Genomic DNA, 13,136 nt, shown 5'->3' with positions numbered 1-13,136 from the left:
TATCTATTTCAAAACAAGGCAGGCTTGGGGGTTGTGTCACTATCAAAACAATGCAAACTGAAAGTAACTGGGGAAAAAAAAAGTAAGTCTTCTGTGTTCTCTTCACATACAGCTTATTCTGCCCTGATCTTACAAAGTTGTGTAGTTTCAAGTTGTGTAAATATCAAATAATTTTGGGAAAGCCAGCATTAATACTTATTGTTATTTTTTCTTTTTGCATGACTTCTGCTGGTTGTGCTCAAAAGGTTTTTCCGAGATATGTGTGCTTTACTCTTCTTTCACAATTTGCTAAGCCTTGTCTACCCCACTTGCACTTAATTATAGTCTTTAAACACTGTTAAAGGTGTGTTATAGATTGACAGGGTTTAGTATGATTCGTTATTAACTGTGAAGTAAAGCTACAAAGACAACAGTTTTTACATATTAAGATGCAATGTAATTTAATGATTTATTTGAGGGAGAAAAATGAGAGTGATTTAATGGTCTAGAATTAAGCATCTTCATTTTGATTGATGGAAAAGTTGTTTACTTTCCAAACCCAAATTGTTCTTTTAAGACTGTGTAACAGGAACACAATCAAAAGCAGTCACTAGTGTTATGAAGTGTCTGCAGTGCCATGCCTTGTAACCAGCTGTACGGCCTGTGGTTAATGCAGACAAGTTGTAAGCAACTCGGTCTGGTAGAAGCTAAAGCGCAGGCGTAATCGGTTTCTGGTGTTAGAGCACTTGGTGGGGAAGAGGGTTGGACCCGTTTTTTGTTTCCTCTTCTAGGACTGAATAAATATGATCTTCAGCAAACAAGTTGCCTGTCTGTAAAGTCTGAGTACAGTTTCAGTATTGTGAGTAGGAACAAGTCTTGCTACTATTTTTTGGTAATTGGTGGAAGGTAAAATTTCTCTTAAGTAGATATGTCTGTTACTTTCCAGTAGATAGTTCTTTGAAACTTGTAGCTTGTATTTTTTTTTTAAAGGAGTCTCATTTGTTTTTCTTTAATACACTTGGAGTTACTTCATTCTTTTCAGCAGCTGGTGCTATTAATTTTGTAATGTATGAAGGAGTTCTCAGCTTGGGGCAATGTTCTTTTCTACTGTTAGGATAAAATGAAGAAGTATGCTAATGTATTCATAATTTTCTATAAATAATGATATACTTTGAGGAGTAGAAACAACTGATAGAACTTTTTCTTCTAGCTGAGGAATATTTAAGAAGGGGGTGGAGAAAATAAAGAGGTCTAATGAAACAAAAAAGTTTGGATTTGGCAAGAGAGATCATGCTTTGGCAAGGCTGAACTTTACTATAAGTGTGTGGTAAGTTGTTTGTACTGGTACATGCTTCTATGTTACTTGGGCTTCAGAATTGTGCCTTAATGTCTTGTGCTGCTGAATGCTGAAGAACCTGCTTCCCACTTAGCATGGGAGAAATTCTGTTTTTTTCTGAACACATGGGGGAGTTGTGGGAAGGCATTTATGAATGATCAGTGTAGAAGTGGTTTAGGCTGCAGCCTGACTATAAATTGAGAAGAGTACTAGCCTTCATTAATGTGGCATTCAGCCTCTAGCACATAGCTGGGATTTAAAATAAATGGGCTAAGGACTTTGTGTCTGGCTCATGAAGGTAGCTGTTGGTTGCTTCAGAAATGCTCGTGTTGATTTTTTTAAAAATGGTGTTTAGATAGTAACTCTGAAATTCCATAATCACCCCTGCACCCTATTTTGGCCATGATCTAAGAACCTGAGATTGGAATTTGATTGCTTTAAAAGGATTTAAAGGCTCAGTTATGCGTGTGGCAGAGCCACTCTAAAGAGTTACTGTTGTCTGGTCTTGGCCTGGTCATGCATTTTCACCTCTCCTTCCTTAGCTCTGGTGTTTGACGGAATGAGGAGTCTGAACAAAAGAAATTAATAATTTCTTTCCAGAAAAGTGAATTTTATTGGTTTGTTGTGCAGACACAAGCCCAGAAATAGGGAAAAGAATAGTTGGGACATTACTGCAAGGAAGGAAGAGGTTTACTTCAAAAACAAACAAACAAACAAAAAAAAAACAAACAAAAAAACCACCCAGAAATCTGTCGCCCAGTTACAGTGGTGATTGTGTGCTGTCTAGCTGTGCCCCAGGTGGAAGGTGTGAAGTGTTTTAAAAGAGTGTATATTTGAGCCAAATCAGTTTTGATGTCAGCACAAGGGTGGGACAGAAATGAGGGGTAGGTGATAAAGGACAGCAGAACATGTGATGAAACCACAGCCTGAATTAATTCTTAAGTGAAATTCTAGTCAGGAGGTATATGATAGAATTACTGACTTCTAATTAGCTGGGCTAAATACTTTATTCATGTTCATATTTAAGTTTTCACTATCTGCAAATTTGGTTTGTTTTGATATACTTCAGCACAGAAATACTGAGTGCTGTGTATACTTGTTTTATTGGAGTCTTATGTAAAGGGTCCTTTTTTAGGAGAAAAACCATGTATTGAAAATTGTTTGAAGAAATGCAATGCATTTTGATAATTTTTATGTTACATTTCAAATGAGAATGAAGTAGAAAGACATCCTTTCAAAGGTATTTATGACACACTGGCATTCGGATCTGCAGAGTAAGTAGTTGTCCAATAAAATTTAGTCTGACCTTTGAATTTCTTATAGTCTACAAAGTTGGATTCTATTCTTTTCCCATTAATAAACCTGTGTTCTATTAGAACTATTTAATCTGTAATGCAAGTCTTAATCTGAGTGTCTTGATATAAACTTCCTTTCAGAACAGTCCATGCTTATCATCTTGTTTTATGGAAAGTTGCATTTTGTCATCTTTTACCATGATGTATTTACCATGATAAACTTAATAGATGTTTGGGTTTATGCTGGTAAAAATTCAGTGCTACTTATTACCCATCTCCTTCCTGTGCGTGAAGTGGGCTCCCTCCTCAAATCACTATGAATTTCTGTCTTTCAAAGATGCTAGACACCTTGAAATGGCCCCAGCAGCTTGCTCGAAGCTCTTGGGTGCATCCCATTTGGTCCCTTGGACTTAAGCCCAGCTGGCACATTCCCTAACTCTGTCACCTTATGCTGTGGGAACTGATTGACTCAAAATCTAGAAAGTTTTGTCTAGGAAAGTCTTGCTAGTCTTGTCCAAGAAAATAATCATGATGAACAAAGTGAGCAGCAAATAGTTCAGCACCGGCCCTCGAACAACTTGCATATAGCTGTTAGAAATGTGCTGAGGGACTCATAGCTCACATCCAGTGCACAATATGTTTTATCCTTTGCAAAATGTGTGGGTGTTTGGGTAGAAGATTGGAATGTGCACCTCAAATTGTGTCCAGTGGGATTTATTTGTTCAGACGACAACTGGAATTATTCCCCTTGAAGCTGTCATGGGATGTGACAGACCTCCGGATCTTTACACACAAAAAACTTCCACAGGCACCAGTACTCTGAGAGCTTTACCTGAACGCTCTGCCTAGTTCTGTGTATTTCCTTCTTAGAGATGCTTTCTAATAAAAGTAAAGCTGCTTCTTGAGGGCTTTTTAATTGTAGGATAGTGTTCTAGGGACTTGCCTAACTAGGTATAGCATTTCCAGAATCCACTCCCTTTTCTCCTTGGCTATACTAAAGCATTCCTGTCCACTGGGCTGCCCGGAGGTACATTGTGACATCTTTAATGTTTGGCTGGTGGCAACGTGATCCTTGAGATGTGTGAGAGCGGCTGTCTGAAACTTGATTTGAATGTTCACAATACAATATTTTGTAGTACAAGCTTTCTGATCATATATTTATTTTTAATAGATGTTACCTGCAGTGTCAATTCAAGTAATACTACTGTTTTTAATCAAAAAAAAAAAAAGAAAAAAAAAAAAAAGAAAACAGTGGTTGATGTTGAAGATGTTTAGAGAGTACCTGGCCTGCAGCAGTTTAAAGAATGCTCAAGTAATAGCTTCCTATCCAGTTAAGAGCGCTTAACTTGCTACTTAGTTTTGGGGCTATAGAGTAGGCTGCAGAACGTGTAGACTTCTCTGCTTTAAATTAGTTTCTATGGGGTTTTTAACTAGGATCTTGTTTTTTTTTTTTTAATATTGGTGCATGAGTTCATATCTTTTACTCAGAAAGTTGGAATTGGAAACAGTTTGCTTTTAGTCAGACTAATTTATATTGTGCAGCCATCTGATATCAGAAGTGGACTCAGGCTGGTCATATTTCGTTTGTGGAAGTTTGTGTGCACTGAGAGGTGTTCTTGTTCTGTGGGAGTCTGTCAGAGGTGATTAGAGAAACACGAGAGACATGGACAGCATCCTTCACCCCCAGAATTCCTCATGCTGGTTACTAAAACTTGGAACTTACCATGTGTCTTGTTTGGATCAGAAACAGTATGGATTGTTGTTTAAATCATGAATTTGGTAACTGTTAAATGTCCATAAGAAGCCTCTGGAAGATTGGATGGAAATTAACTTTTATTTTGAAACTAAGAGTACAAGGAAATTAAAATGAACTTGTTATTGGACTGTATTTGCAGTCAACGATGAAGAGTCAACATTTCCAGAAGTCTGTACTATTGGGAGGAAATCTGAACTCTGTTTATCTGCAGTCTACAATTACTTGAATTTTAAAGAGATACCAATAAGGCAATATTATCTTGGCCATATTGCTGCTAAATGCAAGTGATACATTTGAAAGTATTCATTTAGGCAGTCAACTCATTGCCTTGGTCAGTAGACTACATCATCAAAGATTGCAATCCTTTTTCAGCAGCATGGAAACACAATTTTCATGATATTAATAAAACCTCATGATAAATACAGGGAAAGGTAAGCTTCTATTTTCGCATACCAGGCTTCAGCACAAGGAGAGGTATGGTTTTTGTTGTTGTTTTTTCTTATGTAGTGTTAGAGTATTGCAGCACATATTATTGAGGCAAAGTGTTGCAATGGGTTTGTCTTTCTGCAGAACTCTGGACCTTGCTATTGTAGACATTGGAACAAAAACAGTAGAAAAGTTGCATGAAAACTCCCCAAACTTGGTTAGGTTGGTAGGGCTTAAGGTGACTGATTATGAGGTACCCTGGCTTTTGTTATGGATTTAATGGCTCTGGAGAAAGTTGAAGAAAGTTGGCCTTTTTACTCAGTCTTTTGAATCCAGCACATAGATGTTACTTTGCGGGGCAGGGGGGAAGGGGGAGATTTGATGTAGAGAAAAAATTCTGTTGAATTTTGACTGAACATTGACTAAATGTTAACCATGTTAGAGCATTCCTTCTAAAATACATTTGACAAGATACTGTTACAGACTGCTTAAACATTTGAATATTGCATAATAAAACTGCAGGATTTGGTGCTTATTTTGAGTGTTGTAATCCATAAAGGAGTTAGAAATGAGTATTAGATTTGGTGTTCAGGAGGAATTGCTTCTGTGGATTCACAAGAAAAAGAAATTGGTCAGATATCTTTTGATGAAGTAAAATAGATATCTTTTGATCAGAGTACAACAGGCTTTGTTTCACACAGGAAGAATGCTTGCATAGTAACTAGTGTTAAACTTATGTTTCAAAACTTGCATTGCTTTCTGGATTGTTGAAATGTTATATATCGTTTAATATCTTTTTCACTCTTTTTAAATGCGTAACCTGTTCAAAAAAAATTAATATGTATAAAAATACTGTCGTAAAGCAACAGTGCTTTTCTCCTCACTATGTGTTTGTTTTCTTTTTTTTTTCCTCTGCTATTTTCTACAGTTGCAGCTTTTAATCATTTTTTGGTCTGTGATCACTGTTATTGAATCACTAAATTCCTTCACAATCTCTTCTGTTTGTGCTTCTGGCAAGTATATGCAGAAATTTTAATGCATTTTTTTTTCTCTTTATATCAAGCAACATCTAGTGTGAAAATGCAGTTAAGACTTCTTCTTGCAAAGAGAATTGGTACTGGTTGTGCAGAGGCAGAGGATGAACACTTTTGGTGGTCAGAATACAAAAATACACTTTTTTGTGTGTGTGAATTATGCACCGTTCTGTCAATTGTGCGTACATTACACTGACTGCTCAGACTATTAAAAATATTAAGGTGAATCCCAGTTGGAAATCATGTGCCTATTAGGGAGAAGTGACCAAAGTCTGAATTATCCAAAGGTGTGTGTAAAGCAGTCCCTTTTCTGGAGGAAAACTGTGCTCTGTTAACTTCCTTCTGGTTTCAGTTCTTAGGATTATTGGCTTGTTGGCCTGTTTTGGCATGCAAACTTGCATCTTAGTATATCTGACAGCACAAGATTTCTATCCTCTGACCTATTAATGCCAACCTTGGAGTCAAAAAATACTTCTGTTAAAGCAAAATTATTAATATTTAGTGGAAATATAAGACTGATAATGTGGTCCTGTGTATACATATTTTAAATCTATCACAGTGCTCCTGATTCCCGTTGTCTTTGGTCAATTCCTTTATATCCCTTATTCCATGAGGACACAAGTTTTTCTCGAGTGTGTCATGCACTCTTAATGTGAGTCAGAAATAATGTATTACAAGGAGGGTCCAAAATAGAATGAACTGAATTTATATCTTTGGAGATGTTTTTAGCTTTTCCATGTAGTAGAAACTTTTTTTTTTTTTGAGAGGAGTTTGGAAGTTAATGCAGCAGAATATTTGTATTGATATGTGGTAACATTTGTTCTTATTTTTCTGGCTAGCTGGCGTGTGGATTGTAAGCCTCAAAAGGCTTAGTGACAGTAGTAGATATTTCAGTGCTGTGAATGCAGAGTGAAAATGAGTTTCTTCTCAGGCAACAGAGGATGCTAAACCGTTGTTCTTCTCATGTTTGCATCAGAAGAGCATGTTTGAAACAGGTCTTAAATATCCCCACTTACGCTTAGTTTAAATGATAGAATGGTTTTGGAATAAGTAAATTTTACTCCCTTTGATGAGAAAGTGGAAGATGTGCTCCAGGGTCCAGCTAACCCGCTCCGGATGCAAGTGTGTGTTTTGGCCCATCAGAGCAGAATGGGTCTGTAGTCAGGTTCTCCTTATCAGCTGTCTTGCTCTACATACCTGCAATACCTATTAGCATGGGTGGGACTGAAGTGATTTGAGACGTGCTAAAACATGCCTTATTTTCTCTCTCTTTTCAGGCCAGTATGGAAATCCTTTAAATAAATATATTAGACATTATGAAGGATTGTCTTACGATGTGGATTTGTTACACCAAAAACACCAGCGTGCCAAAAGAGCAGTGTCGCATGAAGATCAGTTCTTGCGCTTAGATTTTCATGCTCATGGAAGGTTAGTAGCTTTTTTTTTTAAGGTGTTTATTTTAACTATTTCTTACTCATGCATGCTTTTTAATTATATAATGAAGTATAACCGGTGAACTACATTCGGTTGACTAAGGTAGGATATGCTAAAATATTGTTTACAGTTTCTTCAGAGTGTTGGCTACAGTGTCCAAGGTAAATGTGAAATTGTTGATAGCAATCACTCAATCAGACTTCTGGTGGAGAGTGTTAACATGCCTCCACTGTTTAAAGCGGGTTAAGAATAGAGTGAAAGTTGATCTTGAGTTTATAATGCAACTTTGACATATCTCCTTGCAAAATACAAAGTTATTCAGAATTTTGCCTGAGTAGTCTTAATTGAAGAAATGTACTATATTCCAAATTGGATTTGAAACTATGGAAATGGTCAAAGCAGTGTTCTTTTTCATGTAAAGTGTCACTTGTTTTCTGTGCAGTTGTGTAAATTTTTCCCTATACTATAATGACAAACTACTGTGTTACAAGGTTGTTAGCCTCAGATTTAACAAATGATTGTAAGATCAGGTACAGAAGTTAGATATTCTATGTTGACAATTCATTAATGTATAATTTTTAAGTTTTACTGAGAAAATAAAAGCTATGAATAGAGATTTTTTTTCCTGTCCTCTTATAGCATTGAGAAAGAAGATAAATTTCAAGTACTTGTGTTCTATATCTTTATTTCTTCACTGACTTGCTGTTTTGCAGCACCACCACCTTCATATTTTCAGGAATATGTAATGCCCTTGCTTTTCTGATGACTTCACTTACAGTTTAAGTAGAACTTGGAAAATAAAAGGTGGTAGTATAAAATCTCAAGCTCATTTAAAAAAAAAAAAAAGTATTTGATGTCCTAAAAATCAGTGGTCATGTTTACCATATCTTATGGGTGTTGAATGCATAAATAAATTTAAATAAGTAGTGTTATAAGGTGGTCAGTTCCTTATTGATTCTGTGGTGGTAAATCCGAATTACATAAAAATATTGTTAGTATGTACGATAATGAGGTTTGAAAAGTATTTCTTTATGTATCTTTGTGCATGCTACAAATCACAACAGGTTGTAGTCAAGGAAGTGTGTAAATATAGAGAACAGCTACTGTGACAAAGTGAAGGAAAGTGTTGGTGTTTCTTTCTGTGTGAGTTTGATTCTAAATCCGTATGGGCTGGGACATAACTCCTCCCTTAACTTGAGAAGGCTGATTTGGAACTTGCTGTAAGGGCAAATCAGGCCATAATCTAGGATTTTAGCATGTAGGATTCACTTGTGAATAGTGGTTTCCTTGCCAAGGGAGACTAGTTGGCGATGTGGGCATTTAGTGCAGAGATGCCTGTTCATCAGTCTGCATGTGATCTCACAAAATACTTCAAATCCTCTTGAAATTAGGAAGGGTAAAGTGGGTTGTTCCACTTAGTCTACTGAGTAGCTTTGAAGAAAGTATGTAACAGTTTAAACAATTGTGTGGACAAGATTGCCTTTTTCATAGCTGCAGTTGTGGCGTTTTATTTGTGTACAGGCAGTATATATACCTATACCAGTACTTAAACTGTAATCTGTTTTTTTGGGTAGGCTTCTGGTAGTTATACTTGCATGTATAGGACAGCTTGTCCTTTGTTCTTTTGCATTTACTGCAGGTCTTTGCTGAAAACAGCAAGTGAAACCAGCTGGACCGTAACAGTTCTTGTGCTCTACCTCAGCATTATTCTTATGCTCTACAATGGGGCCAGGAGAAGCACTTGTGGCTCATGTGGTCAAGGGGAAAACTGGGGAACTTTAACTGGGAAAATTATTTGGCTGGTTATTTTTCAGCTCAATCAATTTCTGTTTCAAGTCCTTATGTGAACAAACTGTCAGAAGAAAGGATGAAAAAATAAGTAGATATAGTAAAAGAGAAGATGCGGCTTATTTCTAATATGTATGAAATTTGAAATAGTATGAAATTAAAAAAAATGGCTATAGGTCATAGGTCTTTTGCGTGCCAGTTTATATATGGAATGTTTTACTGTGAGTAAATTTAAGGTATCCTTTGGGCCAAAGGGAAGGTTCACACAAAGTATTAATATTAACCTACTAAGTTCCTGGTATAAATTGTTCTTTAAGTGAAATACCTTTAGGGATCCATTATTTCATAGAAAAGCAACTTTATTTGGCATCACCTTGAGGTAGAGTGAAGAAATATAATATGGTATAACTTTCCTTTGCATGTCAATGTTATTTCAGCAGTTTTACCAGAATGAAGGTGGACTATGACTGAAAGTTGGTTAAGTCTCAGCTTACTAAATTGCAAACAGTGTACTTGTAAATTGTTCACTTACTGAGCACAAACTTTTCCATCCACAGAAGTTTGAAAGTTGTTTCCTTCGCTTTCTTTTAGTACAGGCACTAGCAAAATATTAATTGCAGATCTTTTTAAACTGAGTTGTCAACCACAACGTCAAAAAATATGCTGGATACTTCTATTAATAGTAACTTCATTTTGAGGATAGAGATAAACTTGCTCGACACATAATAGTCTCTGAATTATATCTTTTACCTAATGAGAGAAAGACGTGAGTTTCTGAGACCCTGGTGCATTCAGAAGAATAAAGGAACTACATCTATCTCATGTTTAACTGTACTGTCAGTCAGCTTTCTACTTAATGCATTTGTAATAACTTAAACTTTCTATTTTTTTCTAATTTGTCCTTCTAATAATCCATCCACACCTAATTCTTCGTTCTCCTGGATTATGTAAAAAATGATGACTCTCATTAGGAAAGTTCACTGCACATTTTGAGCAAACAAATGAAATTTTTCAAATAGTACTTGAAGACGTGATAGCACCTGTCTATTACTATATTGAAGGTACAATGAGCACTTCTTTCAGATTTCCCATTCAAATCCTCTTTTTCTATTTTATCCTAGAATTGCTCCTTAAATCTGGGTGTCTTGTTTTGGTGTTCCAGTGGAGTCCTTAATTTTTGTATAAAAATGTTCTCAACATAAAAATCTCATAAGGAAAAAATGGCCATCCAAAAAAACAGCTGATTTAGTGGCATGAGAACAAGACTGCCCAGCTGAGGCACAGGGATTCCTACCTGTACTTGTACACATTGTATTAATGCTTTAGAACTGTATTCTTTTGCTTACAAACGTCAGCAGGCGTAGCCAAGTTCTTAGTCATATTCCTGAAATGAAAAGCAATAAACTTAAGTGAAAATATTGAAAATTAAAATATTAAAACATCAGCCAGTGTTTTTCCCCTAAATCTTTGTTTGGATTCATGTACTAAATTTGTGATGGTCTTATTCCAGTACTTGCTCTTTTTTATTATCTTATTTTTGAATTATGTTAGAGTATGGTACCGCATACCAATATTCAAACCTTCTGTAAATGCAGGTAAGGAAGGTTATTTTTGATAAACAGAAAACAAAATGAAACAGAGATTTGGTGTAACTTTCCAAGCCAGAGATTTATGATGGAATTAAAAAAAAGTGGGTGGGGGAGAGGAGGATAAATACTTATCTGCTCTGAAAAATCTGTGCACTACACTGTTTAAGACAGAGATACTTGACCTACTTTTGCAGAGTGTGAACTAGTGAACATGTAGCTGATTGTTATCCTACTTAGCTGGTTCCTGTTATCTGAGCTAGCTTAAGTGTTTGCAGCTATGTGTATGGATAATCAATGGCAAGTTGTTGAGGATGAGGGCTGCCTGCTCACTTACCTTCTAGAATAACAAGCTTAACAAGTTTTAACTTTTGAAGGTCAGAAAAGAAATCTCTCAACAGTCACAAATCTCACCCTAGAGATGCCAATGGAAAACAGGATATGAGCTGCAAGTGTTCTGGCTGGACTTGCCAAGTGTTGCAAGGCTGATCGATTTTTAGATAAGTAACAGTGGATGAGCTCCTCTACCCACATCTACATGTTTAATAAAATCAGTGACAAACCTGAAGTCCTTATCACCTGCTGTTTTAAAGATAAATTTTTTTAGAGTTATAGCAGGACTATATGGATTGTTTTGTGGTCTTGATAGTATATGAAACCGGTGCAAAAATCATGGTGTCCCTAAGTATGAAGATGCTGTAGACTTAACGTATGAATAATTTACACCCACCAGTCAGTTGTTAAGATGTCTTCTGGTTAAGATAGCTCAGGATTATAGCATCTGTTGACAGTCTGTGGGAACAGAGTTTAGGTTTGGTGCATGTCTCACATGGAGGCAGGCCAAAAAAAAAAAAAAAAAAAAGCTCATTTTCCAGCAGCAGACTCCCCTCCCTTGCTGACTTCTTAACTGGGAGAAGTGGGGAACTGTTCACACTTAAAACAGAGTATCACCTAGGTTCTGGCTTTAGAAGCATGGGAAGCACAGCTGCTCTCTGTTCTGCTGCTGGCTCCTTCCAAACAAGAAAGAAAATGAATCTAAAGGGCTTCTGTACTGGAATTATGTCCACACTGCTGCTGGCCCATCACTTCTGTCTCCTTCCCTGTGTGCACGTCATTGGACTGTCTGCCCTGGTCCCCGGGAGATGCTGCCTGCTCAGCCTGCCCCTGGTTGCTCCCCCAGGCCGCAGGAGGAAAGGTAGCGAGCAGAAAGTACTAAGTGCCCGGGCCACATACTGCTGAGAGCAGCTTTTTTGCCAGCTTTGAAAAACACTCTGCTGATTTGCTATCACTGTCCTAAAATGTGGAATGTTTCATCATGGCAAAATCACTGATCTTATCTGTGACTGACTCATATAAAGAAAAGTAGAATGGTATATTAAGCATTAATTCCTGCTTACATATGTTAGTAACTGTACTAAATGCTATCAGTATATACCCATAGCTTTTTTAAACTGCATGCTGTATGTACAGTAAGAAAATTAATATCCTGTAGAGCCTATGGGAAGCCACTGGGTTTTTTGAGTAAACATGAAGGTATAATCTATTTTTTCTTAAGTTATCACTAAGTTGCTTTGCATACTTGCAAATTTGAGGTAAACTAAGGTGAAATCAAAATCTGCCTCTTGATACTCTTTAAGGTAGTTCCCTAATCACTAAGTCATGGGAAAATGTTGACTTTTTTTTTTTTTATTGAAGCAGATTATGTAACAATATCAACATTTTTTATCAACATTTTTACAAAATGTTTGGTGCTTCAACCAAACAAGTATTTTTGTAGCGTTATTTTCTGGAAATACTCATCTACGGTCTGGTGCATTACTGGGCAAGGAATTGTCTCAGTCTATACTGATTATAGGTGGTGACACAGAGCACCTTTGCAGGATCTAGAAATGGTGATTACAAAGAAACTTTGTGTTTATTGTGGCTAGATTTAAATACTATGTTTAGGAATGCTGTAGGGAAATGTGCTATTGTCATTCTTTCTTACAAGGAAGTTAGGAAATTGCAGGATTTAAGCCAAAAAAGAAGACCAGGATGCATTATTTTTCATATAATTTAGAGAAGGATAGAGAATACTGTGTCTTCCCATTGAGAAGGATGAATAAATATAAGTTTAAAGAGGCTTAGCATAAATGTTAGGAAGACTTCTGTCTAGTGGAGTCTTGAAATGGATTTCATTATGGTCCTGGGAAATTTCTCCTTGAGAAAATAAATCTGTATGGAAGCTAATGCAGGTGTTCTTGATTCTGTCTCTGTAAAGGGTGAGGGACTGGATTTTTGGGGGTCCTTGTCAGCCATGCATTTCTTGGATGCAGTTATTACAGTTTGGAGTCTCCTCAGATATAAACTGCCATCCTTCTTCAGTGCAGCTACTTTTGTTGATGCCTATAAGTAGCACTTTTAATGTGTTTCTGCATAGCTATAAAAGCTTGAACTTTATTTTCCAACTGTAAATTTGTGTAATACATGAAGCTTCATGATTACCATTGTATAAAGCTTGGT

At 36.5% G+C, this 13,136-nt stretch overlaps 1 protein-coding gene across 1 annotated transcript in view; it reads left to right on the top strand.

Moving 5' to 3' along the window:
* Positions 1–13,136, top strand: part of ADAM10 (ADAM metallopeptidase domain 10) — a 42,180-nt gene that overhangs the window by 916 nt on the left and 28,128 nt on the right. The window contains exon 2 of the mRNA XM_088520118.1: positions 7,104–7,254. Coding sequence (XP_088376244.1) covers positions 7,104–7,254 — 151 coding nt within the window. The remainder of the gene's footprint in view (positions 1–7,103; positions 7,255–13,136) is intronic.

This window comes from Tinamus guttatus, unplaced genomic scaffold, assembly GCF_059628265.1.
Source record: "Tinamus guttatus ecotype Peru unplaced genomic scaffold, ASM5962826v1 Tinamus_guttatus_pri_ptg000004l, whole genome shotgun sequence".
NCBI classification, from domain to species: domain Eukaryota; kingdom Metazoa; phylum Chordata; class Aves; order Tinamiformes; family Tinamidae; genus Tinamus; species Tinamus guttatus.
The sequence above is the reverse complement of the archived record's forward strand: the minus strand, read 5'-3'. Positions and strand labels throughout refer to the sequence as shown.